Here is a 23520-nt window from a genome sequence, read left to right as displayed (position 1 = left end):
TAGTAGAGATAGCATGCTTGGGGATTTTTTTTTATTCCAACATGTAATCACCAGACGTGGTGACAGCACACTCAAGTTTTATCAACTTATATCAATGCCGCGACCAACGCAGAGGACAAATACATGACAGGACAATACTCATTTTCACCTGAGCGAAGTGAGGAAAGTCGTGTAAAGTGCCTTTCCCAAGGGCACAAGATCAGTGACATGTCAGGACTCGAACCCGGGACCTCTAGGGTCCGAGTCGCGCACTCTGCCGCTACGCCACACGACCCCACTTGCTTGGGGATTTGATCAATTTCTCGTGAAATACGAACCGTGAAACCTATTTCAGACGGGCGGGGAAGAGCTCCTGCAGCCCCGAGGAGAACCAGCCCCTACCACGTAAGACTGGCTACCAGGCTAACGACAAGAATATATAGCCTACCCCTGACCCAATGGCCCATGCTGCAATGAGAGACCCTTGGTAACATTCTCGCCAGTCGTACGGCATGTTCTGGGTGTAACAGTTATGTCCCTGGTGATCGTCTGGCACGATGGTGTCAGGGTTCCTCCGGCACTTGTAAGCCAGAAGGTGATGAACTAGTCCTTCATTCCCTGGCGTGATAACCGGCTCCATCTACGCCAACAGGCGGTGACAACAATCAGTCATTTAGGTAACAACAACCAGTCATTTAAATAACAACAATCAGGCATTTAGATAACAACGATCAGTCATTTAGGTAACAATCAGTCATTTAAGTAACGACAATCAGTCATTTAGGTAACAACGATAAGCCATTAGGTAACAATGATCAGTCATTTAGGTAACAATCCGTCATTTAACTAACGACAATCAGTCATTTAGGTAACAACAATCAGTCATTTAGGTAACAACGATAAGTCATTTAGGTAACAATGATCAGTCATTTAGGTAACAATCAGTCATTTAAGTAACGACAATCAGTCATTTATGTAACAACAATCAGTCATTAGGTAACAACAATCAGTCATTTAGGTAACAACAATCAGTCATTAAGGTAACAACGATCAGTCATTTAGGTAACAACGATCAGTCATTAGGTAACAACGATCAGTCATTTAGGTAACAACAATCAGTCATTTAGGTAACAACGATCAGTCATTTAGTTAACAACGATCAGTCATTTAGGTAACAACGATCAGTCATTTAGTTAACAACGATCAGTCATTTAGGTAACAACAGTCAGTCATTAGGTAACAACAATCAGTCATTTAGGTAACAACGATCAGTCATTTAGGTAACAACAATCTAGGGAATAGTGGGGAAGTAAGGGAGCATTTTAGACACTGTGTTTTGTTTCCTGATGGCGTCATAAAATGGACAATTATATTTTAGAGATGAAATGAATTTCGTCTTTCAGTTTGAGGAGCAATATCTATAACGTTGACAGTGAAAAAAAACATTACTATTAGTTCTGGTAAACTGATGCCATTTGATTGACGAGGTTAAGATGAGTGGAAAACAACAACAACAATAATAATAATAATAATAATTAAAAAAAAAACAAATTGTCTGCCAAACTTGCCTTTACAATATGGTGCTTTCCGCTCAACGTCGGCAGTTTGAAAAGCTTGCACCAGTAGGTCGTGTGCCAGTTACCGGGGACGGATACCTGGGCAGGTACATGTAAGATTTTTTTGTTTATGTTCCAACATTTCATGACTTTGTTAACTACACATGATGACGGCACACTCAAGTTATATTGACTTATTTTATACCGTCACCAACGCAGAGAACGACTCTACAGACAAGACAATAAAGACATTTTCAAGAAGTGTTCACTTGAATTAGGTGAAGAAAGTCGTGTAAAGTGCCTTTCCCAAGGGCACAAGATCAAGGGCATGTAAGAACTCGAACCCGGGACCTCTTGGCTCCGAGTCAAGCACTCTGCCGCTACGCCACACGCCGTTGCTACTAAGTAGAGATTCGATAATAGTTCAGAAATATACATGGATACATAATGTTACGTAGATTACGTTTCTCATGGTGAGATCGAAGGTGTAAGTTGTGTCCGGCAGGCTGGCCTGTGAGACTGGCTGGGTGATGAGGATGGTGCTCCGGACGCCCCTGTTGGAGGAGTGGTACTTCGGACCGTTCGTACCAGATGATTCCTCTGGATCCTCGTCATGCCAGGCCCATATCACACGCATGGTGTCTTTCTGTGGGAAGAAGTTTCAGGACTTTCAGTACTCACAGTTGGTCAAACATTTTCAAGAAGTTAACCGCGACGGGGGCCGACATCGTCTACCAGATACCTTTGACCAGTGTTGACGTCACACTTCAAAGAAGCAACGTGACAAGCCTCACTGGGTCAGTCTACTGAGGAAGACCAGAGTGACTGGTCGAAAGCTCCATGTGGGAGATTTTTTTTGTGTTGGATCAAAAGTTTTAACTCTAAACATGTAACTACTAGTATGTGTAACGCAAAATCTGTCGTCCGCGGCTTTACTGGCCCCTCCGGGCGGCTGTATGCATATGTTGGGCATGGGCGCAGCCGGCAACCGTATTAAAAAGCGATTTAATCAAGCTATGTAACTAACAACACAGATGAACTTTCATGATATTTTCAAGAAGTGTTTGGATCGATTTTACTTTTTTTTTTCAAATCATATTTCACTGTGGTAGCGGATTTGCATCGTACAGCAATGACGGTAACGACGGGACAAGGACATTCTACTATCATGAATTCGAAAGTTCAACTGTGTTGGCAGTTATCATAGTAAAACGTTGAACTTTATTCCAACACACATTATATATATATTACAGAGATCAAATTTTTAGCGACCACTGTCGATATAAACTCCCTGGCACTTTTGATCAATTGCTTATGGTTCCGGGTCGGAGTTTAATTCTGACCAGGGTTCCAAATAGTGCGCAGTAAATCGCCGGATCTGCGAGGTTGTCACGCTAGGTTTGGCTCCCCATAGCTCGGCGATCGCTGTAGATTTTCAACTAGGTTTTGAATTGATCAAAAAGCCTTGGGATTGTAGTGTTTTTCGGCGCGGTGAAGTTGGACGGCCAGCGAAGCGTTTTTGGTATCAGTCCGCGAGCAAGGGTGATGCGGTTTGTCGCCTGATGACCCAAATAGCTGCGTTCTATGTGGAATTTCTAGGGGTTCGCGTCACCGGATTTTGCGAAAAACTTATCGCAACAACCTATATTTTTTTTCTGTTTTTCAGAAACAGGAAGTAGTAAGCTATTTCAGCATATAAGCCGTTAGCCTGGGAAAATTCGTTTTTTCCAAGCAGGTCCGTTGAAAAAACTGCAAAAAAACTACATTTTTCGTATCCAAAATTTACGTTTAACTACAGTTTCTACCCAAATTTTAGAGTCGACGGACAATAACCAAAATTGTATCGGAAGCCGGCTGGAAACCTCCGTTGACTGATGTAATGAGATTTCCCGGCGTACTTCTTTTGGCGGAGTTATAGCCCTTCGGTCTGAGGGTGTCCGCCGGATCCAAAATCGTGAAAAAAACTCCGGTCCGAGACCTTATGTCACATATCAGTAAAGTCTCGTGTAAATAAGGTCACGTGTTTGTAACCGTAACTCTCGCGAGATCACGTTGTGAAGTGATTGCTCATTAATTATCCTGATGAAGGCGACAGTGGTCGCTGAAAATTTGATCTCTGTATTGTGTTGGAATAAATTCCACCTTTTTACTATAAGGACATTCTATGGTGTTCTTGAAATAACTAAGTGTTATACATATTCACCAATTTCACACTTCCCATAATGCCTAGTAATGGTCACGGATATGACGTAAGACCAACCCCCTCGCCCTTCCTCGATGTAATATTTCCAACAAGGTCTATCGACAAACTGGTCAACTATATTGTTTTGAATTATTTATCTAGTATAAAGCGCATGCCATAATTGCATTTTTGTTGGAATTAGAGAAAATGAACTTCTATCGTTCTACCTTCTACCGAAGACTCTCCTACTCGCACGGTCGCATTACGTATATTAGAACGATAGAAGGTACGTCATTTTCTCTAATTCCAACAAAAATGCAATTATGGCATGCGCTTTATACTAGAGAAATAATTCAGAACAATAGTTGAACAGTTTGTCGATAGAACTTGTTGGAAATATTACATCGAGGAAGGGGGAGGGGGTGGTCTTACGTCATATCCGTGACTTTTACTAGGCATTATGGGAAGTGTGAAATTGGTGAATGCAAACGTACGTTGATGACGCGATCCTTGGTGTCGCATGTCGTCAGTTTCCGGTTGAACCGCAGGACTGTGTGGGTTCCGTTCTCGTACCCAGACACCAGCTCCCAGTCCTGACTCTCGTCCACGATGGGCTGTGCATTCGCGTCTGCATACCTATCCTGCAAGATTTTAAATGATATGATATGATATGAATATACATTGCATGTTCTTGCCCAGGTGGGCTAAATGCACAGATGTGACCAAATGTGGTCGAGAGGATAAAAAATATGTTTTGCATACTGGAACGCTATATTCTAATGCTAAGTGCTAGGAGTCCATATACTACAACAATACTATATACTACCTATCATCTACTGTTTAGTTGCCCTTTCTTCTCTCTTTTTGAAACATCTGGAAACATAATTACATAGTTTGTCTACTATACATTCGTTCGTGCATGACAAGTGTTTAAACGTGTCCTGCTTTGACATTTTCTTACCTATCTTGTATAATTGTAAAGGTTAAATATAATATGTCTGACAGCAGTACATCATAGCTTTACTTGAGCCCTTGGAAATTTAGAAAACATCTAACTAGAAAGGCTCCTGTTGCTCTTGAGCAAATACAGCACATTTCACCCATTCTTCCAAATTTCCCCATTCACCATGCAATCAATACCACCCTGTATTTGCTTGGAAATTACCTTTCCATACATTTTGAAATAAGCTGACACAGTGGGTATACCCTGGCCTTAAGAAAGCTGATGTCTGTTATTCAGCTGTTAAAGGATGTACTAGTATTTGGTAATGAGTGGTGCTTATTGTATTTTTTTATGAGAACTGTTGCATTTTGAAATAAGCTGACACAGTGGGTATACCCTGGCCTTAAGAAAGCTGATGTCTGTTATTCAGCTGTTAAAGGATGTACTAGTATTTGGTAATGAGTGGTGCTTATTTTATTGTTTTTCATGAGAACTGTTGCATTTTGAAATAGGCTGTAACTGTGTGGATATAGCTTGGCCTTAAGAACAGATGATGTCTGTTACCCAGCTGTTACATGATGTATTTAGTGCTTTTTAAAGAGAACTGTCACATTTTTAAATAGGCATGTGGTAGTATTGTGAAGTCTTGGTTTAAATTGTGTCCTTAAATTCCCAAAACGATGTACTTGATATTGTAGATTTTATACGATAGGCTAAATGTACATGTGACCATATGTGGTCAAGAAGGATGGAGTATAGAGCAATTAATTGCTACATTTTGACACCATTCTAAAAGTCTAAATACCGGTTTTAAAACAACACTATACTATTGTTTGAGTAACGTTAACTTGACTCTGACACAATGTGGCAACTCTTGCTATTTCGTAGCAAAGGTAACTTTGTAAATATTTGCATGTATATATTTCAACTGCTGGGTCACTTGATAAGGTTGGCCAGAAGATGCCACTCTCTCTGTTATGGTATTGTTTGACCTGAAAATTTGTAAAGAAACATCAGTTGACTAAGAAAGTGGCACACATATAGAAGAATGGCCCAAAAAGGGTGGGGGGGGGGGGAGAATCATGTTGAATATATTCAAGAATAAATGTGATGTAACAGAATATTCCTGTGTGTGGTCCTTTATTCTTAGGGAGGTGTTCAATTGGGCATGAAAATTAGTGCAAAGTTACTATCATGGATAATATTTTTATCATCAGGTTCACGGTAAATGGAGAATTAAATGGAGAATCATTGTACACAACCAGGACTTTTATTCACAGCCAACAGACGAGGTTGAACCCCACCTATAAATCCACTCCACAAAAGTCATTGTTAGGCAATCTAATCTCTAAAGATTTACAATACAAAACTCAAAATGGTGTGGCACAATTATTACAATTCCACATGTCACAAGAACAATTTCACATATTACATAGCCCTCTGTCACATAACTTGATTTACATGCAGATCTGAACATTCCACCAATCTATTACTTAGTCTAGAAGCTGTCCTTAAATTTTTTTAAGGGATCAGAACATGTTTTAGTAAAAACAAGTGTTTGTCAATGGATACTTGACACTTTAAAGGAGTACAGGCCATAATGAAGGAGAGTGGTTGACATACAACTGAATCAGTCACTGATAACAGTAGGGATATTATCGTACATACCACGTGACATGAACATCCCCCCTTATAACAGACTCTGCCAATGCCCCTGGACAAACATACACATAGGAATACTTTTGTGTGGGACTCTTAGGAACAATTTTCTCATTCAATATGTCCATTCTCACCAGCAACCTCATGAACTTTTCACAGATTTTGACAGCCATCCCACTGTTCTTTCCAATTCCACACTCTGGAATCTGATCTAACTTATGTTGCCTGACTTCCTTCCCTGTCTTAAGTCCAAGGTACACTCTTGACACGAGGTGGGCTGATGGATGTTGTACTGTCAGTCTGTGTGTCTGATGGCAGACACACACCTGGCCATGTTAGCTGCCTCTTGGCTGAGAATTATTTCCCTGGCCACAGTAGGTGATTGGCAGTTATCACATTTTTGTGAACAGTCATATGAACTTGTGTCCTCAGAAAAGGCATCAAGAAGCAGTTTCTTTCTGCATTTCTCTGTTTCGCAAAAGTTAATCATGTCTCCTAGCCTCTTCAGGGCTTGTTCTCTGTAAGCTTCGTCTAGGATATCACCGATCCTTTTGGCATGGAGCGATTTGTCCGTTGGTTTGTAAAACAGGATGGCTGTTGCCAGTCGCCCATCTCGGCCTGCCCGTCCTGACTCCTGCATGTAGTCAGGAATGGATGATGGGCAGCCCGTGTGGATTACAAACCTAATGTCTTGTTTGTCGATTCCTACTCCAGCAGCTTTACTAGCTACTAGAACATCCTTTTCTCCCCTACTCCAATCAAATAGGCTCTGTCTGCCCTCTACCTGATTTTGTCCAGTTCCAGTTCCATGATACTTTACGACTTTCACACCACTTTCCTGCAGCCGGTAGTGTATGTCCTTAACTTCATTAACTGTTTGACAGTACACGATACCGGCTTGACCTTGGAAGTCAGATGACACAACCTCACACACCATTTCTTCTGTTGCTTCTTGTGTTTTCCCCTTAGCTCGCACTGAATACTCAATGTTTTTCCTTTCCACTGATGTAGAAAAAACTGAACAGTTCCCCATGCCCAAGTGTTGTCTGATGAATTCCTTGGTTGTTGGTGTAGCTGTAGCAGTGACGGCGACAATTTGGGTGTTTAATTCGGCAACTTTTGACAGTTCGAGATAGGTTGGCCGAAACTCGTGTCCCATTTCATGTAGGCAGTGGGCCTCGTCTATAACGACCATCTCGAGAAGACTCCTCTCCCTAAGGCCAACGACTGCTCTCCAGAGTCTCTCTCTTCCGACAAGGCTCTCTGGTGTGGTAATGATGATTTTTGTTTGTGGGGAGTTGCTGTTGACATCATGAAGGACTTGTTGTATGCTTTCGTCGGAACTGAGGTGTGAAATAAATACAGATGGAATCGAACGGCCTTCATATCTTCTCAACAGATCAACGCCAAGTGCCACCAGGGGGACAATGACTATTGTAACGCCTTTCCTCAGGACAGCAGGAAGAGAAAAACACAGAGTCTTCCCACCTCCAGTGGGCATGATAATCAAGACATTCCCTCCATTGTGGACTGCCGAGACGATCTCCCTTTGCCCTTGTCTGAAGGAGTTCAGGCCAAACACGGCTTTAAGGCACGCCTCCAGAGGATCAGAGATGTTGTTGTCATCTGTTGATGTGGGTGCTTGATCAAAGTCATCAGTGTTGGTAGTCTGCTGAGTATGATGTCCTGAAGACATTTTCACAAAGACCGGTTTACAGACAATGCATGGAACTTTCTTCCCCTCTTCTGACTTAAGAATGTACCAGAGATGGTACTCCACTGTCTTCTCACCGTCTTCTACAGTCAAGGGGAATGGTGGGTTTCCACTTTCATACGAATGCAATAAGCCACCTGCTTTCAGGATGATGCCTGCCTTTTTGGCTGCCACTTCAGGCCTAGTAGCAGTGACTGTGGTGTTCAATGCAGACGATGACACCTCATACTTGTGACCTTCTTGGTCCAGTGCCTGTAGAACACACCAGTCGTAAATTATTAGTGGTTGTACTGGCTAATTGTATAGAAATGCAGCTAAAAAAATCTCTCCAAGACCATATTTAGTGAATATTTACGTAAAAACCTGGGAAATTTTTAATGGCAACTTGATACCATAATATTTTCCACTGCAAGATACAAATCTTTTTAAAACGCCAGACCCACCTCAATGTCTTGCAGTTTCTGTTTCATCTCCTCGAAACACAGCTGGTGTAGCTTCTGCTTGGCTCTTTTCTCTGCTGTGGAGTTCGATTTGTTGCCATGCTTTGCGCGGTAGTGTACGTCAAGACCTGTACCACTCTGGAAGAACACTGCATTGTCGTGGCAATCATCGTGGGGGCAGGGTACCCTCCCCTCTCTGAGGGCTCGGCAAGCGCTGTATTTCAGGTTTTTGGATCCCTCTTCGTGGTCTTCCAGGCTTTCTGCCATTTCCAGTATGGCACGCCAAATGGGGTCAAAAAGCGAGGGAGGAAAAATGTATCGGGAGATGTAAATAAAGTCGTGGCGAGGGAAAATATTTTACGCGTGAGGAAAGAAAAATCGGGCGGGGGGAGAGAAAAATAGGGCGGGGAGAAAGAAAAAACCGGGCGAGGGGAAATATCCTACGCGCGAGAGGAAAATGTATCGAGAGAAGTCGTGGCGAGAGAAATATCCTACGCGCGAGGAAAGAAAAGCCGGGCGGGAGAAATAAAAGCCGGGCGGGAGAAATAAAACCAGGGCGGGAGAAATAAAACCAGAGTGGGAGAAATATCCTACGCGCGAGAAAACCGGAAATATCTTAATATATATATATATATAAATAAATCCAATATGATGATGATATCGCGATCAAGTTGAAATAACATACTTTGTGAACAGCTACCAATATTCTTTGGTCAAACACTGGAAGTCGGACCAAAGCACATCCCTACCTAGGTTTTTTGTTACAGTGTACTTACGCTAACAGCAAACTTAGACTTGCATGGTTCTTCCTCCTTCATGCTTTAAGCTAAAAGAAGTAGTGACAGTAGAGTGGCACAAAGCTCTTCTTCTTTCGTGAGAACATCAACGGAAAAAAGCCGAATTCTTGAATATGCGATTGTAGCAAATCATGGTGACCCACCCCTTTTACCTGGCCTGCCTTTCACCGTGCACCAACCATACTGGCGCAGTGAAGTTCAACCCTTGATGTCATCATCTTGGTATTAATTAACATGTAGTTACGACGTTGTAACTCCATCGTATTAATTACTAGTATGTCTGCTAGCTAGTAGACACAAGGACCACACTGACTGAATACTGAATAATTAATTCAACAACAAACTACTCTAACAATTTGTTGCTAAGCATTTGATTTTTGAAGCTGGTTGTGTTTATACGTTGTGTTTATGCAAGTTGTGTGTATATATATATATATATACAAGTCGAAAAAGTTGTAGAACTCAGCAGAACTCATGTCACCGATATGAGCTATGTCACAAGTTTGCTACTTCACTATGCGGCAAGCTCTCTTTTGAACACTTTCTATCATCCGAGATTGGGCATTTCATTCTAAATCCGGGGGTGTACGTACTCATTTCTCATAATATCTGTAGTTCAATGGTAGTATTTTCACGTACAACTCCCGATTACAGACTGTTATCGCTTCATTCATTATAATCTCCGGCTTTCCCCTAGCGTTTGTATGCAATGCAATCTTTTTCTCATGTGGCTTCTCTCTCGCGTTTGCATGCGGTTTATTTTCTCTCGCGCGCCAGGATTTTTTCTCGCGCGCCAGGATTTTTTCTCGCGCGCAGGCAGGTTTTTTTCTCGCGCCCAGCAAGCGAGCCAGCGAGAGACAAAATAAATCGCATGCGAACGCGAGAGAAAACCACAACGCGAGGGAAGAAAACACACCATAAGAGAGAAAAAATAAAATAAGTGCAACGCGAGAGAAATGAAATTATTGCACCAGAAATTTATTTTGTCATACATAATAAGCGAGTTAATAGAACTATTATTTTTACTCTCCAAGCAGAGGTTTGGGTTTGGGGGTATTTTTAGCGTGTTTTTAGGCTTTTTTTATCGGGGTTTCTCTTTTGCACTGAATTTTTTTCAAAAACTATTATTTTACTCTCCAAGCAGAGGTTTGGGTTTGGGGTATTTTAGCGTGTTTGTAGGCTTTTCTATCGAGGTTTCTCTTTGGCACTGAATTTTTTCCCACCAAACTCGGCTTGGGGAGTATATTAATTAATATTATTATTTATGCTGAATTGCCAAGTTCTTTGATCAAAACCATTAATTTTTTTAACCATTTAGTTTTTTACGAGCCGACGTTTCGATGACCGTCTGTTATCTTCATCAGGGCAATTCTGACACTTCCATTATTTATGCTGCGTGCGGTTGGCGAGTCCGACCAATGGTCCGACCAAATCTGTGCTCAGTTGCTGTGTTTTGAAACAGCATATGAACGACACTACTACCAATAATGTTTCTGTTCCCGTACAACGAAGTGTCAATACCCAACAGTGTCAATGGATATAGAATGATTGAAAGTGGCAACATGGCAAACATGTGGCGCGAATTTTGCTGGGTTTGACGTCTTCTTTTGAGGCAATGCAAGACGAATTTACACACTTCTATGATATGTGGGTTCTTTGATAAGAATCTTTGATAAAAAAACAAACTCCTTTGGCATTGTTCTCGTCCCAACTTGAAAAGAGCGCCGCCGAAACGAGTCTTAGCACCTTCATGTGATGGTACAAATTGCACCCATGGACTTGTTCACACTTGTGTGACAGCTTTCCCCATTGTGCTTATTTCTTTGAACTTACCCACTTCTTCTTTGATATGTAGGTTCTTTGATAAGAATATTTGATAAGAAAAGACAAACTCCTTTGCCACCCCACCCCGAGCGGAGAGATGGGGGCATGCGCAAGCGCACAGTGCCTTCTTTCCTGAGACGCGCGCTCGCCTAACAGGACGGACGGACATCAATTTGCTGCTCAGCTGTGTTTTCCAGTCTGCTTTTTTTTCCAACTCTGCGAGCTATAGGACAACACCGATCGGTAAGTTCTTGATTTATAAATATATGCACTTACTTGTCCATAAATAAGGAAGGAAATTCGCTGGGGCGTAAAAGGGACTAGGAGAAATTTTTAAACAGTTTTGTATCGCGAGGGAAAAGTTCCCATTCTGTTGTAGGTATTTATGATAACCACATTTTTTCTTGAATCTATTCTTACACACAAAGATCAAAAAGTGTTTGAAACACAAGCAAACGCAAAAGCAAGTCAAGTAAGTGCTCAAACTTTCAGGCGCTTGTGGTCAAGTTATGGTGACCCATTTCCTCTTCGTGTGTCGATCGATAGAGATTGAGGAAACCCCTTCATGATTATGATTCGCGGTTACTAGTAGATAGACTAGGTCGGGGCTACAAATACTGTACCCCCTGAAATAATTCTCTTTACAACGAGGCTTGATGTAGGCTTGATCTTTCCAACAAACTAGTCGCCATGCATCTAATTCTTGGAACAAGATGTATTGTTCTTGTCCCAACTTGAAAAGAGCGCCGCCGAAACGAGTCTTAGCACCTTCATGTGATGGTACAAATTGCACCCATGGACTTTTGTGTGACAGCTTTTCCCATTGTGCTTATTTCTTTGAATTTTTGTGTTAATTCGGTAATCTCTGCCAAATTGGATGAACACTAGTATGCAAAACGTGCCAACATCGGATACTTTTTTACTACAGTTCTCATCAAATTCCTTATTTTCCCATTTCCTGTGTGACCCTGAGGTCAAGACGACGGGTCGCGAACTTTTGGAAAACTAGGGCCAAACTTTCTGAACTAGCCTAGTCTCCACCAGACTTCTTTTGCAGGCTGAATAAATCGTAGAAATCGGCATAAAAAGGGTATTAATTGGCCGGCTACCTTCCTTGGCCAATTCAGCCCGCAAAAGAAGTCTGGTGGAGACTAGGACTACCCAAGCCCACTCCGTTTCAGGGGAGCGCAGGTGCCAGCTTTTCCTTGCCACCGGTACAGAACTACTAGTACATACAAGGATAAAGTTATCCGGATCCCCGTTGTCTCACTTCCAATCACACTTTGTTATAGAGAAGTACACCTGTAACTTTAAACGCTTTATATTCAAGTGAATGGTTTGAGGTCTTCCTCCGATTTGACCTGTGACGTTTGGATTTTAAAATAGCACTTTATAAACTTCGAGTGCGCTACCAAAACCAAGTTTTCTTTGTTTTGTAGTTTGCGGCTTCCTACGGGGGGTCCCGACAACGCTCTACGCTGATTTCGGAAACTTCTCGATTACGCTTTACGATAAATTCCAAGTGGCCACAACGCATTACGTAGAATTAAAACGGCGAATACGCTCTACGCAAAATGAGCCAACATTTTATTACGCTCTACGTTGAATGGAATTAGAGCGGTCCGTCTACGCTCTACGTAGAGAATTAAAACGGCCGATTACGCTCTACGGAAAAGGGCTTGCGGGGGCCCCTAGCCGTTAAGAACTTCTGAGGTTTTTACACATCTAAAATTAAAGGACAGGTAATGCTGTTGAATGCAAGATTCTGTTTGGTCGTGATGCCATGTTTTGTCACCTCAATTCTTGCTTTACAAGGGTTATGACGTCAAAATTTGAAAATGAATTTTTGGCCCTCCTTGTTTGCAGTGGCCTTATCTGGCCTAATCGAAACTATCAAACAACCTCTACTCGCCGCAAAGAATCCTGGGAATGGGTACCCCCCTGGGTCTTTCGGACCGAATTTTTTTAGGAAACGGAAGGGCTACGACTAGCCTGGGTGCCATCCTACTTGTATGCCGGGGCTCCCACAGCGAGTGTGGGAGCCCCTGCATACAAGAAGGATGGTATCCAGGCTAGGCTAAGACATTGGCTGACGTAAATTGTAGGCGAAGTGTTTGGGATTGTTTTACCTTTCTGTAACGTACGTGTATAACGGTGCATGTTTCTGATGGACCGACCGCTCAAGTTGTGCCATGACGTCCTTGCAGAAACATCGAAGGTGATGTGCATGATTTGGACACTACACATAGGCGTAAACGAGGTGATAGTGAATATACTGTGCTAATACCAAGGAATTATGCTAATACACTGTGTTGAACGTCCTTGGCTAATACATAGATACAGACTTCGAGTCGTTGTAAATCTCTTCACATTGACGTTTGGTTTTTCATAATCTCCAAGCAGATCCTACGGTGGCAAGGCAGTATTCATTTGCCAGAGAGAGACATCCATAACATCCATTAGTGGCAAGTGGACACTCCTCTGGTCAATGGATACACTGCGTTGTCACCATAGGATTATGCTTGGAGATTAGGTTTTACATAGTCTGTCTGACTAGAGACATTTTATGTCACTGTCAGTGTCCTACATTCGACTGTTACAACACAAATTCAGTTACAATTGCATTTGCAAAGGGCATGACGAATGACATGTTGCTGATCAAGATGTTTCCACCAAAGCAAAGTGCCCAAAAGTTTGACAATGACAGTTTATTTTCTCTGTTTCAGTTGCCATCATGGTTTTCTGCTCAAACTGTGGCGCCAACGCTGGTGCCCAGGCCAAGTTCTGCTCAAAGTGTGGCACTGCTGTGAGAGGCAGGAAAGGTAACAGTTAACACCAATAACATTATTTAATTGTTATATTCTAGTATTTAAATAACATAGGACATCTACTCCTGTATATGTATTTTAATCATTTGTTTTCAATCAATATATTATGAAAAATACATCCCTGAGACTCTTATTGACTCCTGTTAACTGGAGCCTACAATGGAATGTAAGGATAAATAATTTTGGCTGCACTGGTATCATATAAGTTATATTTTGTCAAATTAAATTTTGGTTTTCCAGGGGAGACTTATGCTATAAAGCATATTAACATTTTTTTCTGAAACGTTACTCCTCTGCAGGATGTTTTGTGCAGAGAGCAAATTCATGTAACTCACTTAAAACCTTGAAACATTTTCTTCCCAGATGAGGAGCCTGAGCCTGAGCAGCCTGAGCAAGACATGTTCTCGTCAGGTAAGATAAGTTACCATGTTCTAAGCTTCTGTAATCACTTTTTACTACTTTAAGTAAACTTGTACTACTACCGTTATGTAATAGAAACCCAACAATCACACTGGACAGAAATGTGCTTGTTCACTAGCACATGTTGTACAATAAATTGATGGCATATATATAAGTTTTAAGTTATAAATTGCTTTAAAGTAAGAATGACTGTTACAGCTTTGTGTAATACAACAAATCATTTACTGACCGCAATTCAGCCCAGCCTGACACAGCATGTCACAGCCAACAAAATCAGACTACTTACTAGATAGATGACTTTTTTCCAGGCAAGGATTCATTGATTGATTGATGAGGTATTAAAACCACATTCATTCTGTTTTAGGGGCTACAGGATATGGGCTTCCAGCTGCTGCAGCTTCAGGTAGGCAAGGCAACAACATTTCACTTCATATAGTTGGGAATCTTTCAAGAAATTAATTCCAGCTACAATTTTAGCTACAAAAGAGTACTAGAAAAGGCAGTAAAAGTTCTCTGTCCTCTTTTTGGGTAAACTTTGGGGAATTCATAGGGCATTAGAGCTAACATGTTTTTCTGTTTTCACATTATATTGCCACTTACTTCTTACCATTACCATGCTTAATAACATTACAATCATAAGTTATTCATAACATATAATACCTGATAAAACTGTATGGAAAGAAAGATGGGAAGGTAGTAAATACATGTAGATTGTGCAGCAATAAGTGGAAATAGTATGTCTTTTGGTGGGTGTTAATGAATGTATCTTAAGCAATTGATCATTTGTTTTATACAGGAGGTAAAATTAAGCCCATTAGTGGCCTGGCAAGGCACCACACACAGGCCCTCGGCAGCCTGTTCAACTACCAGGCAAAGCACACGTACAAGAAACCAGGTGCAAAACCAGGTCCCAGTCACGTGAAGCACAAAAGTAAGTTGTATACTGTATGTAAAATATGTTAACCTGAAGAACCCTCATCGAGGTCCTTTCTTCCTTCTTATTAATTTTCCTTCAAAAAATGGTACAATCAAGGAGGTTAGAAATCTCCTTGTTATAATGTAACATGGGCGCACATTGACTCCCATTCTCCAGGAAACACTTTTACATTGGAAGTCCATCCCTGCATGTGTAACCAATATCGGGGCAGCAGATGAAGTTGATAGACTGTTTGTTACCCCAGTCATCCAAAAATGGATTTACATAATAAACGGGAGCATGTAAGTGTAAATCAGGTATATACTAGTAGTCATACCAGTAATATCCCTCTCTTTCTTATCAACAGCTGCAACACAACAGGTAGCTGACATAGCCGTCTTGATGAAGGTTGTAATGCTACCTGTGTCACACCCAAGGGAAGAGCTGCCCGGTGACATAACAGATTGGCCACATGAATATGTGAATTTTTACCCAGGCGTCAGTCCAGTGCTGAGCATCAAGAAGGAGCCCAAGTTTAGGAACATGAGGTAATTTGCTAATTTAAAAATGGGCTTGATCACGTGTTCGTGTTTCCGGCTTTTTTTTCTCCAAATAGAGGTGAAATGATACTGTATAGGGAATTCATCCATCTTTTTTTTCCTTATGATCCTCTGAGCTATGTCAGGATTTTTTTACCTAGTATAAGATATGGTTTGCTTTAAAGGAATTACTTTGGTTGCATAAGTATGATCCATGTTAACTGTTTAAACCTGGTTCTACATGTACATGCATGGCTAAAATACCAGTTTCATGCAAACAGTACACTGATAACAGTGATTTTTTACCTTTGTTGCTATTCAATTATACTTCATAAAGCATACGTAGAACTGTTAAGACACCATTTTTTATTAATTTAACATGTCACATACATGTATTCAGGCTCCATTCAGTCAACAGAAGTCCACTTACACATGTTGTAACTCATAGATGGAGATAAGGTGCAGGTAGACATTAGAAATACAAAAAGTTAAAAAAAATATAACTCAAAGACTAATCTAGTCATGTTTGAATTTCAAATTTGTTCAGTGATGCAGGTCAGTTGGTTGACCCCAAGGAGTGGAGCTTTGGGAAGCGATATGGGAAGGGCGCAAAGGCAGGAATGGACACCCTTGAAGCACCAAAGCTTGCTGCCTTTGCAAACTTCAAGAGGTTCTACAAGGACAAGAAGGACGTCTACTGCCTTGGTATGCCTCTTTTTAACCAGCTATTACCAGTTCAACCATAATTTGTAACCTCCTCCCACTTCCTTGCATCAAGGTTATCACAATTAGTACTTCTTCTTATGCCCATAAGCTGCATTCTATCCCAAAATCATAACCGTAGCATGTTCAAAACAAACGATACAGACCCTAGTAAGCCAGGAAGGGTTTCCCTCCCCGCTGCGCCAGCAGTGCACAGATTTCCAACAAGTTTGTGCTCCATGAATACATTGGGATAGTGTTGTTTCAACTTACTGCATGTAAGTGAATAAGTGACTAGCATAGTGACTTTGAAAATCTGGTTTCCAAGCCTTCAAACTGCATTGTGAACCTTTGCACACAACACCTTGTTCTGTTTGTCCCATAATACACAGCCCTAATCGAAGACCCGGAAGAGCCGGAAGTGACAGCAGAGAACCTGCCTGACCTCACCTTCCATCCTCCAGGCTCCGACTCCGAATCTTCACTCATTGACTTGGACAAAGAAGGTATATTGTACATTTATTGTATGGTAGTTGTTTGCAAATTAACCAATATCTTTCTAATTATCTGACTAATGCCACACTGATTCAATTTTATGGAATTGTGCAGTGATTTTTGCCCAGTCTAAAAAAAAACCTCCCCAGGGCTTAAAGGGGACTGACTCAGACACTCAGTACAGTGCCAACTCGTAAATGCCACAAAAGGCCAGCATGTGTCGGCTTGACGTAAAACTTAATAAGCAACCACAATACCCTCTATTAATTCCTAGATATCATTATTCTTGTCTATGATACCACTTTAGCCGAGTCTAGATGACTTGTTGTTTGTTTGATAAGGTTTTCTACTGGGTTGGGGGTGTAGTGTGATTAAAAGCCATACGTCAGGTGGGCTGGGCTGGTAAAACATCCCTTTTCCCAGTTGCCTGCCTTCAGTTGTCAATAGGGTTTTTTTACTCCACATAGTGCTACATATATATTATTTCTATAGGAATTGCTATTTGTCAAAGTCTGGGAATGCCTGTTAACATTGTTGTACAGAGTTTTTTTTCCTGGAGAACATGACATCATCACATTGTCACATTATTGGTGTATTTCTCTGTTATTTTGTAGGAGAAGATGTGGAGGACAATGATGAAGAAGGTAAATTGTTAAATAATACTTGCATACACTCAGATAGCTAGACGTAGACGAGTTAGGTTTTAATACTTGGGTTTGCCAGATGTAAATACAAGATGACTGCAGCATTCAGGTACATAATGCATATGAAAATTTCACATATTAAGCAATCATTCCTTTATGAAAAAACACATTGAAAGCAGTTGAGGTGTCTTGTATGAATTAACATTGACATTTTTTGTGGGTTTTATGACATTTTATGGCCTCCATTGCATCATTGTGAGATGAAATTGCATTCTACTGCATGTAATCTGTATGATTGAGAAGACCATCATCTCAAGTAAGAACATAATAAAAAAGGCTTGTATTCCTGTCTTCTGACTTATGATGTGATATTTCTAGATTTTTAGATGTCTTCTTTAACAAACAAAAAAGTGCATCAAGCACGCCATGTCAAATTTTTGGAAGACATTCAGTAGAAGTCGCTTTCAATATAATAGCATAGAAATTGATAAAAAATCGGACTTAAGTTTACTAAGAGAACCCAGATATGATTACAGCACTTTGCTTTATATATTTACATTAAATTGGATGATTGTCATGCTGGCTAGGTTCATGTCACTTGGATATGATTGAAAAGCCTTGAATCTTTCTATTTCAATACAGTTTTGCTCCAACAAAGATAATGATTTGTTAATGATGTGTGTTGAATGCATAAGTAACAAGAAATGTTTTTTTTTTAATATTTCAGAGAGTGAAACTTGGTCCACCCCAAGACAACGTAATCGGCCAGCCTTTCAGGAGTTTCGACAACAAAGTACTCCAAGCAAAACAGCTGGTACCGGTATGTGAACTTTCTTCCCCCCCCCCCAGTAATGTATCATTATGAACATGTATGTTGCATGATACAATTGTACACCTTTTTATACTATTGTCTTGTACATGTCAGTATTTTGAGCATGCGTGCATCAGGTGCATAATCAACACAAATTGTTGGTTGCCAACTCATGAAGTTTATTCTTATGTTAATGGTGTTCTTCTTCTTCCTTTTACACGCACAACCTCAATTAGCTGAGGGCTCTAGACCTAGCTCGTCAAGGGCAGGGGCTAGGGGTTCTGTACAGCAGAAGGTGAAAAGGACGGACAAATCTGGCCCAGCTGACAAAGGTAAATGTTGGCTCCCAGACCTATAGCATCAGTGCCAGACTCAGTTATCAGTTAAAGTCAACTAAGTAATAAGATATTTACTGGGCCCACTGGTCTGAGGCATCCAGGTTATTTCTCTTGCTGTTCAATCCTGAGACTCCACATACACACTATCTATAATGTCTTTATCATACAAATGGGGGCTTAAAACAAGATCCCTATACATTGTAGTAATGAGTATATATTGAGCCCAGTTTCTCAGGTATTTCAGGTATTCATCCTCTCAAGGATGTGGCCAGACTGAACTCAGATCTTTCCCCTGCACCAACGAAACAGGCGAACTTAACTTTTTGACCAAAGTGGGAAAGTTCAGACCCCACATGTGCCTGACAAGTCTACAAATTGGATCAAATTTTTCTCAGAGGAAATTCAAAAGAAGGACTTTGCCTCCTTTGCAGACATTCCTAACAGTGCAGTCTCCTTTTTGGGGGCAATGTATTTGGGGGGGTGGGGCAGATTTGCCTTCTAACATCTTCCCAGGAAACACGTACCGGTATCACAGCTTTTACAACAGGCTATCCACCAGGCTAATAATTAACCTATCACAGCTTCAGAATCCATCAAGCATTCATATAGTTACACACTTCCCCATACTTGTGACATCACAAAATATCACACTGTACATTCGTAAATATTGAGTCGCCATTTACAGTAGCATATAGGTTTCAGTATCCATAAACACGTCTTTCCCCAAAACATATGAAAGAAACTTAGATGGACAGCTAAATAAACTGTTTGTTTTCTTCTTATTAGAAAAACGTCACAAGAGGGCAGAGAGTACGTTCAGCGAGACTGCTGTGGATGGTAAGTATGAAGAGTAGAATTTTTGCTATCATGTAGAAATCATATATTTATGTAGACATACAAATACATGCTCCATCCCCTCTCATGTAGGACAGATAGATAGATACAATGTGTTGAGACATGCATCCTTGGCGGTGAGGGCGCCAACCCTAACTTTTTGGGTCTAGACCAGTCTTACTTCGTGTCTATGTCTAGCCGTCAGGTTTTCCCTTTGCTATAGTTTCATTCTAAAGTTATATTTTCATTTTTTGCAAGATTTATTAAGGTCGTCCGTCCAAAAACACCCCTACCCTGGTTAAAAGACAGCATAGGGGTCCAAATCACAGCATAGGGGGTCCAAATTACAGCATAGGGGAGGGGGGGGGCTATGCTCAATAGACCTGGTGAGAACACTGGCTATTGTTCATCCTGCATGCAGGCTTCAACTTATGGTAAATTGGAAAAAAAACTGGATTCAAGCCTTATACACATTATTCTCTGATGAATCATAATATCCACTTCTGGAGTGGAGTGCTGACCTTAAAGTGGGACTTGTGGGTATGTGTGAATATATTGGAGCTAAATTGCATGATTATTGAGAATTTCATCATAGAAAGGACACGTGTGTTGATTATCTACTTCTCATTTTAGACCTGCTGAAAACTCTTGATGGCTTCGTGGGACTGACTTCGCTAAAGGGACACCTGGAGCACTTTGCGAAGTCAGTCTTCATGAAAAGAAAGTGTGGCAGGGAGAAAGGCCGGCAGGGGCTGCACATGGTGTTCGTGGGCAACCCTGGGACGGGGAAAACCTCCGTAGCTACAGCCTTGACAGGTACGGTTTATCTTTGTTGACTCACGCTTGTATATACATAGCAGCAAAACCATAGCTCGAAATACCCACGTGCAATGTGGAAAATGCACATGATTTTCAAGATTTGCACCAAAAGATGAATGTGCAATTTGCTATATGTCCAGCTTGATAATCGAGGTTAACACTGAATATGCAAAATGACAATGATTTATTGCTCCCAAACTGTTCGAAGATTTTCTTTATGTACTGTATAAATTGTGGAAGTGCCAAGTTGTGTTTGTGGCACGGTGAATGGGAGAGGCGGGGGTGTCACTGGCTAAAGCTAATGCCACAGAAATACTAGAATTTTTCATCATGTTTCCAGGCTTTTTATTCTTATGTCCTTTTTTTCTTGAAACAGCATACAAATTACACAAACAAGGAAGGTCAGTTTGAATCAACCTAACCAATTGAATGTAATTTTGGACGTAAATTTTTCAAATTGCACATAAAACTTTTGGCAACATACAATTTTGTACCGTGTATTTCGAGCACTGAAATCCATCTAATTGATATAAAGTACCCCACATATATAAGGTTAGAGAACAAAACAAGGTACATTTTAGGTTCTTTTTTTTGTAGCCAAATTTTAAGATGTTCTGACCACCAACTTGAAAATTTTGACGGCACTTATTTTCAACCTTGATATTACAAGGTTTTCAAAAAGAACACGCATAACAAGCAGTTTCTCCGCTTTAAATGGTGTATAGCAAGTGGGTTTTACTCAATGGAGGGGTTCCGCACAGACACATGGGACGCAAATTTGGGCCGCTTGACGATTTAACCTTGATCTGTGGGGTTTGAATCCTGCCAAGTCACCAACCTTGTGCCCTTGGGAAAGACACTTAATACGAATTTCCTCACTTCGCTCAGGTAAACATGAGTATGCCAGAATGATCATTATCATGATCGTGTGCATCAAAGGAAAACCACACCATGGATGTCTTAATATTATAATGGTACCATATTTGGCTTCAGATTTAAAATTTTGCTAAAGGGGGCCATTAGGCTATCTGTAAATTGAATTTGATAATATAATATCTGCACCACACTGTCAAAAAGTAAGTTTTAGCAGGTTGACCTTACCTAATATAAAATAATAAAGGAGAATAATAGAGACATTTCTTTTTTTGAGGCATAGCTAGATCCACTGAAGGCAGTATGTCTGTTCCCTTGGTTCTAATTCTCCAATTAATGCTAATTAAAAATGTACTTTTACACCCTTTGACACTCAGCAACCTCTATCCAAAGACATACGTGCTTTCATTCCACTGGCTGTGGCCAGTTTTGACTGGAACTAATATCATGTCGTACAAACTTTCCTGACAAGATCATTTGACTTATCTAACAAAAAGTTGTCAGAGCCAATTCCTTATGCTATGTTCCTATCATTTTTTTTCAAATACAGGGTTCCTCTGCAGCCTTGGCATCATCAATAAACCCCAACCCTCCATTGTGCAGCGAGGTGACCTTGTGTCGAAGTGGATCGGACAGACCACGGAGGTGACAAGGAAAAAGATCCAGGAGAGCAAGGGAGGGGTTTTGCTGGTTGACGAGGCCTACCGCCTCGCACAGGCTGACTCCTCTTCGAGGGATGTTGGGAAGGAGGCGCTGGAGGAGCTGATGAGCGTGATGGAGGGTGGGGACCCCATCATGATCTTTGCGGGCTACCCGGGCGAGATGGCTTCATTCCTGGATGTTAATCCTGGAATGAAGTCCCGGATAGCCTACAAATTTCATTTCCCGGACTACAGTGTTGAGGAGTTGGCCCAGATCATGCGGAATGAGGTCGCAGGCATGGGCCTGAGTTTGTCCCCTGAGGCAAACCGGGCCCTAGAGGAAACGATTTCTGAAACTACCACAGAAGAGCAAAGATCAGTGATGAATGGCAGATTGGCCCGTCAGGTGATCGAGGGAGCAGAAAACCATATGTTCAGCCGCTGCTACCCCAATGATGTGGAGGGCTGTAAGACCATCAACCAGAGAGATCTGGAAGAGTCTTTCAGGACCTTCTTGAGTGGAAGGTAGACATCATTGGCGTAGTAGCGTCTAAACATGGCATCTGCTCTCACGAGAACGCCCCCAAATTATAGCACTGCATCCTTTTGGGTCTTTTTTGGGTTTTTTTTCTTTGGGCACACTCCCCTACACTGAAGTCAGGGGAAAGTATATTTTTACAATGGGATCACCATCCTCAATCACGCCCATCAGGGTATTTGTCTCTTGTCTTAATGGTATGTTGTTGCCAAATCATATTAGGGGAGCAAGTGGCTTAAAGTCCATGGTCTTTTATAAGGCTACATTGTAACATAGTTGTTTTTTTTTAAGTCTCCTTCCCAGCATTTTCCCAACATGTTCAGGGTCACAATATGAGTTATTGGAATGCCACAAAAAGGACTATCCATTGTGATCTAATATGTCTTTAAAATATTACAATAACCTTTGTCATAGGATCAGCTTTACACATGTGTCAAATATATTATATATGTATATACTGATGTGCAAATAATAGATTCAAAACTATAAGTGGCTATACGTGCCTTCTGTGACAGCTGCTTTTTGGTTAGGGTGAAGCTACCCGATGATGTGAGGGTCAGGCCTAAACAGCAATAACTCAGGGAACCTTTGTCTATTGTGTTTTTTTTTTTTAAGTAGAACTTTTAAGTAACAGTATCTGTGATGACAGTAATTACAATGTTGTTGTTTTTCAATGTAAATGGCAAACAGATGTCATTGATTAAAGATGTCTCAGTGGGAACTCAAAGCCTGTTTTATTTATTGTTCATGATCAGATATGGACATTAGTCTCTTAGTGGTCACCTGTCAATAGTGGTCAAATTTGCTCAGTCCCTTGAGTGACCACTATAGACAGATTCAACTGTATTACAATTGTTTCAGATCTCTTTTTGCTGGGTCACAATAATCAGAATAATTCTGGTAACAATATGACACTTTGTATTTAAAGTAAATATCTATATGGCAAATACAGGACTAAGTAAGTGTAAAATAAACAGTAAAAAGGGATTTTCTGCCATACATCATAATACAAAAAAATTCACTGTGAA

General features: G+C 40.9%; 2 protein-coding genes and 1 pseudogene across 2 annotated transcripts in view; 1 reads left to right on the top strand and 2 right to left on the bottom strand.

The window, feature by feature from the left end:
• Positions 1–23520, bottom strand: part of LOC109462474 (DBH-like monooxygenase protein 1 homolog) — a 50712-nt gene that overhangs the window by 9728 nt on the left and 17464 nt on the right. Inside the window, exons 2-5 of the mRNA XM_019759027.1 lie at positions 4212–4358; positions 1999–2181; positions 1548–1634; positions 428–619 (exon numbers count right to left, since the gene is read on the bottom strand). Coding sequence (XP_019614586.1) covers positions 428–619; positions 1548–1634; positions 1999–2181; positions 4212–4358 — 609 coding nt within the window. The remainder of the gene's footprint in view (positions 1–427; positions 620–1547; positions 1635–1998; positions 2182–4211; positions 4359–23520) is intronic.
• LOC109462472 lies at positions 5818–8740 on the bottom strand (annotated as a pseudogene).
• Positions 13200–23432, top strand: LOC109462471. Its single transcript, XM_019759024.1, has 14 exons — positions 13200–13312; positions 13821–13916; positions 14286–14333; positions 14707–14745; positions 15139–15273; positions 15626–15806; positions 16345–16502; positions 16892–17005; positions 17609–17638; positions 18366–18458; positions 18686–18781; positions 19574–19624; positions 20255–20437; positions 21864–23432. Exons 2-14 carry the CDS (start codon positions 13829–13831, stop codon positions 22481–22483), a joined length of 1836 nt encoding a protein of 611 aa, XP_019614583.1. The 5' UTR covers positions 13200–13312; positions 13821–13828; the 3' UTR covers positions 22484–23432.

This window comes from Branchiostoma belcheri, unplaced genomic scaffold, assembly GCF_001625305.1.
Source record: "Branchiostoma belcheri isolate BF01 breed outbred unplaced genomic scaffold, Haploidv18h27 scaffold117, whole genome shotgun sequence".
Taxonomy (NCBI): domain Eukaryota; kingdom Metazoa; phylum Chordata; class Leptocardii; order Amphioxiformes; family Branchiostomatidae; genus Branchiostoma; species Branchiostoma belcheri.
This window is presented reverse-complemented; position numbering and strand designations above follow the sequence as displayed.

Bases quoted from the DNA above. Each gene is read 5' to 3' on its own strand.
- LOC109462471 (XM_019759024.1), top strand. From the start codon at position 13,829: ATGGTTTTCTGCTCAAACTGTGGCGCCAACGCTGGTGCCCAGGCCAAG. The intron at 13,917-14,285 runs GTAACAGTTAAC...TTTTCTTCCCAG, and splicing joins TGCTGTGAGAGGCAGGAAAG to ATGAGGAGCCTGAGCCTGAG. The intron at 16,503-16,891 runs GTATGCCTCTTT...CATAATACACAG, and splicing joins GAAGGACGTCTACTGCCTTG to CCCTAATCGAAGACCCGGAA.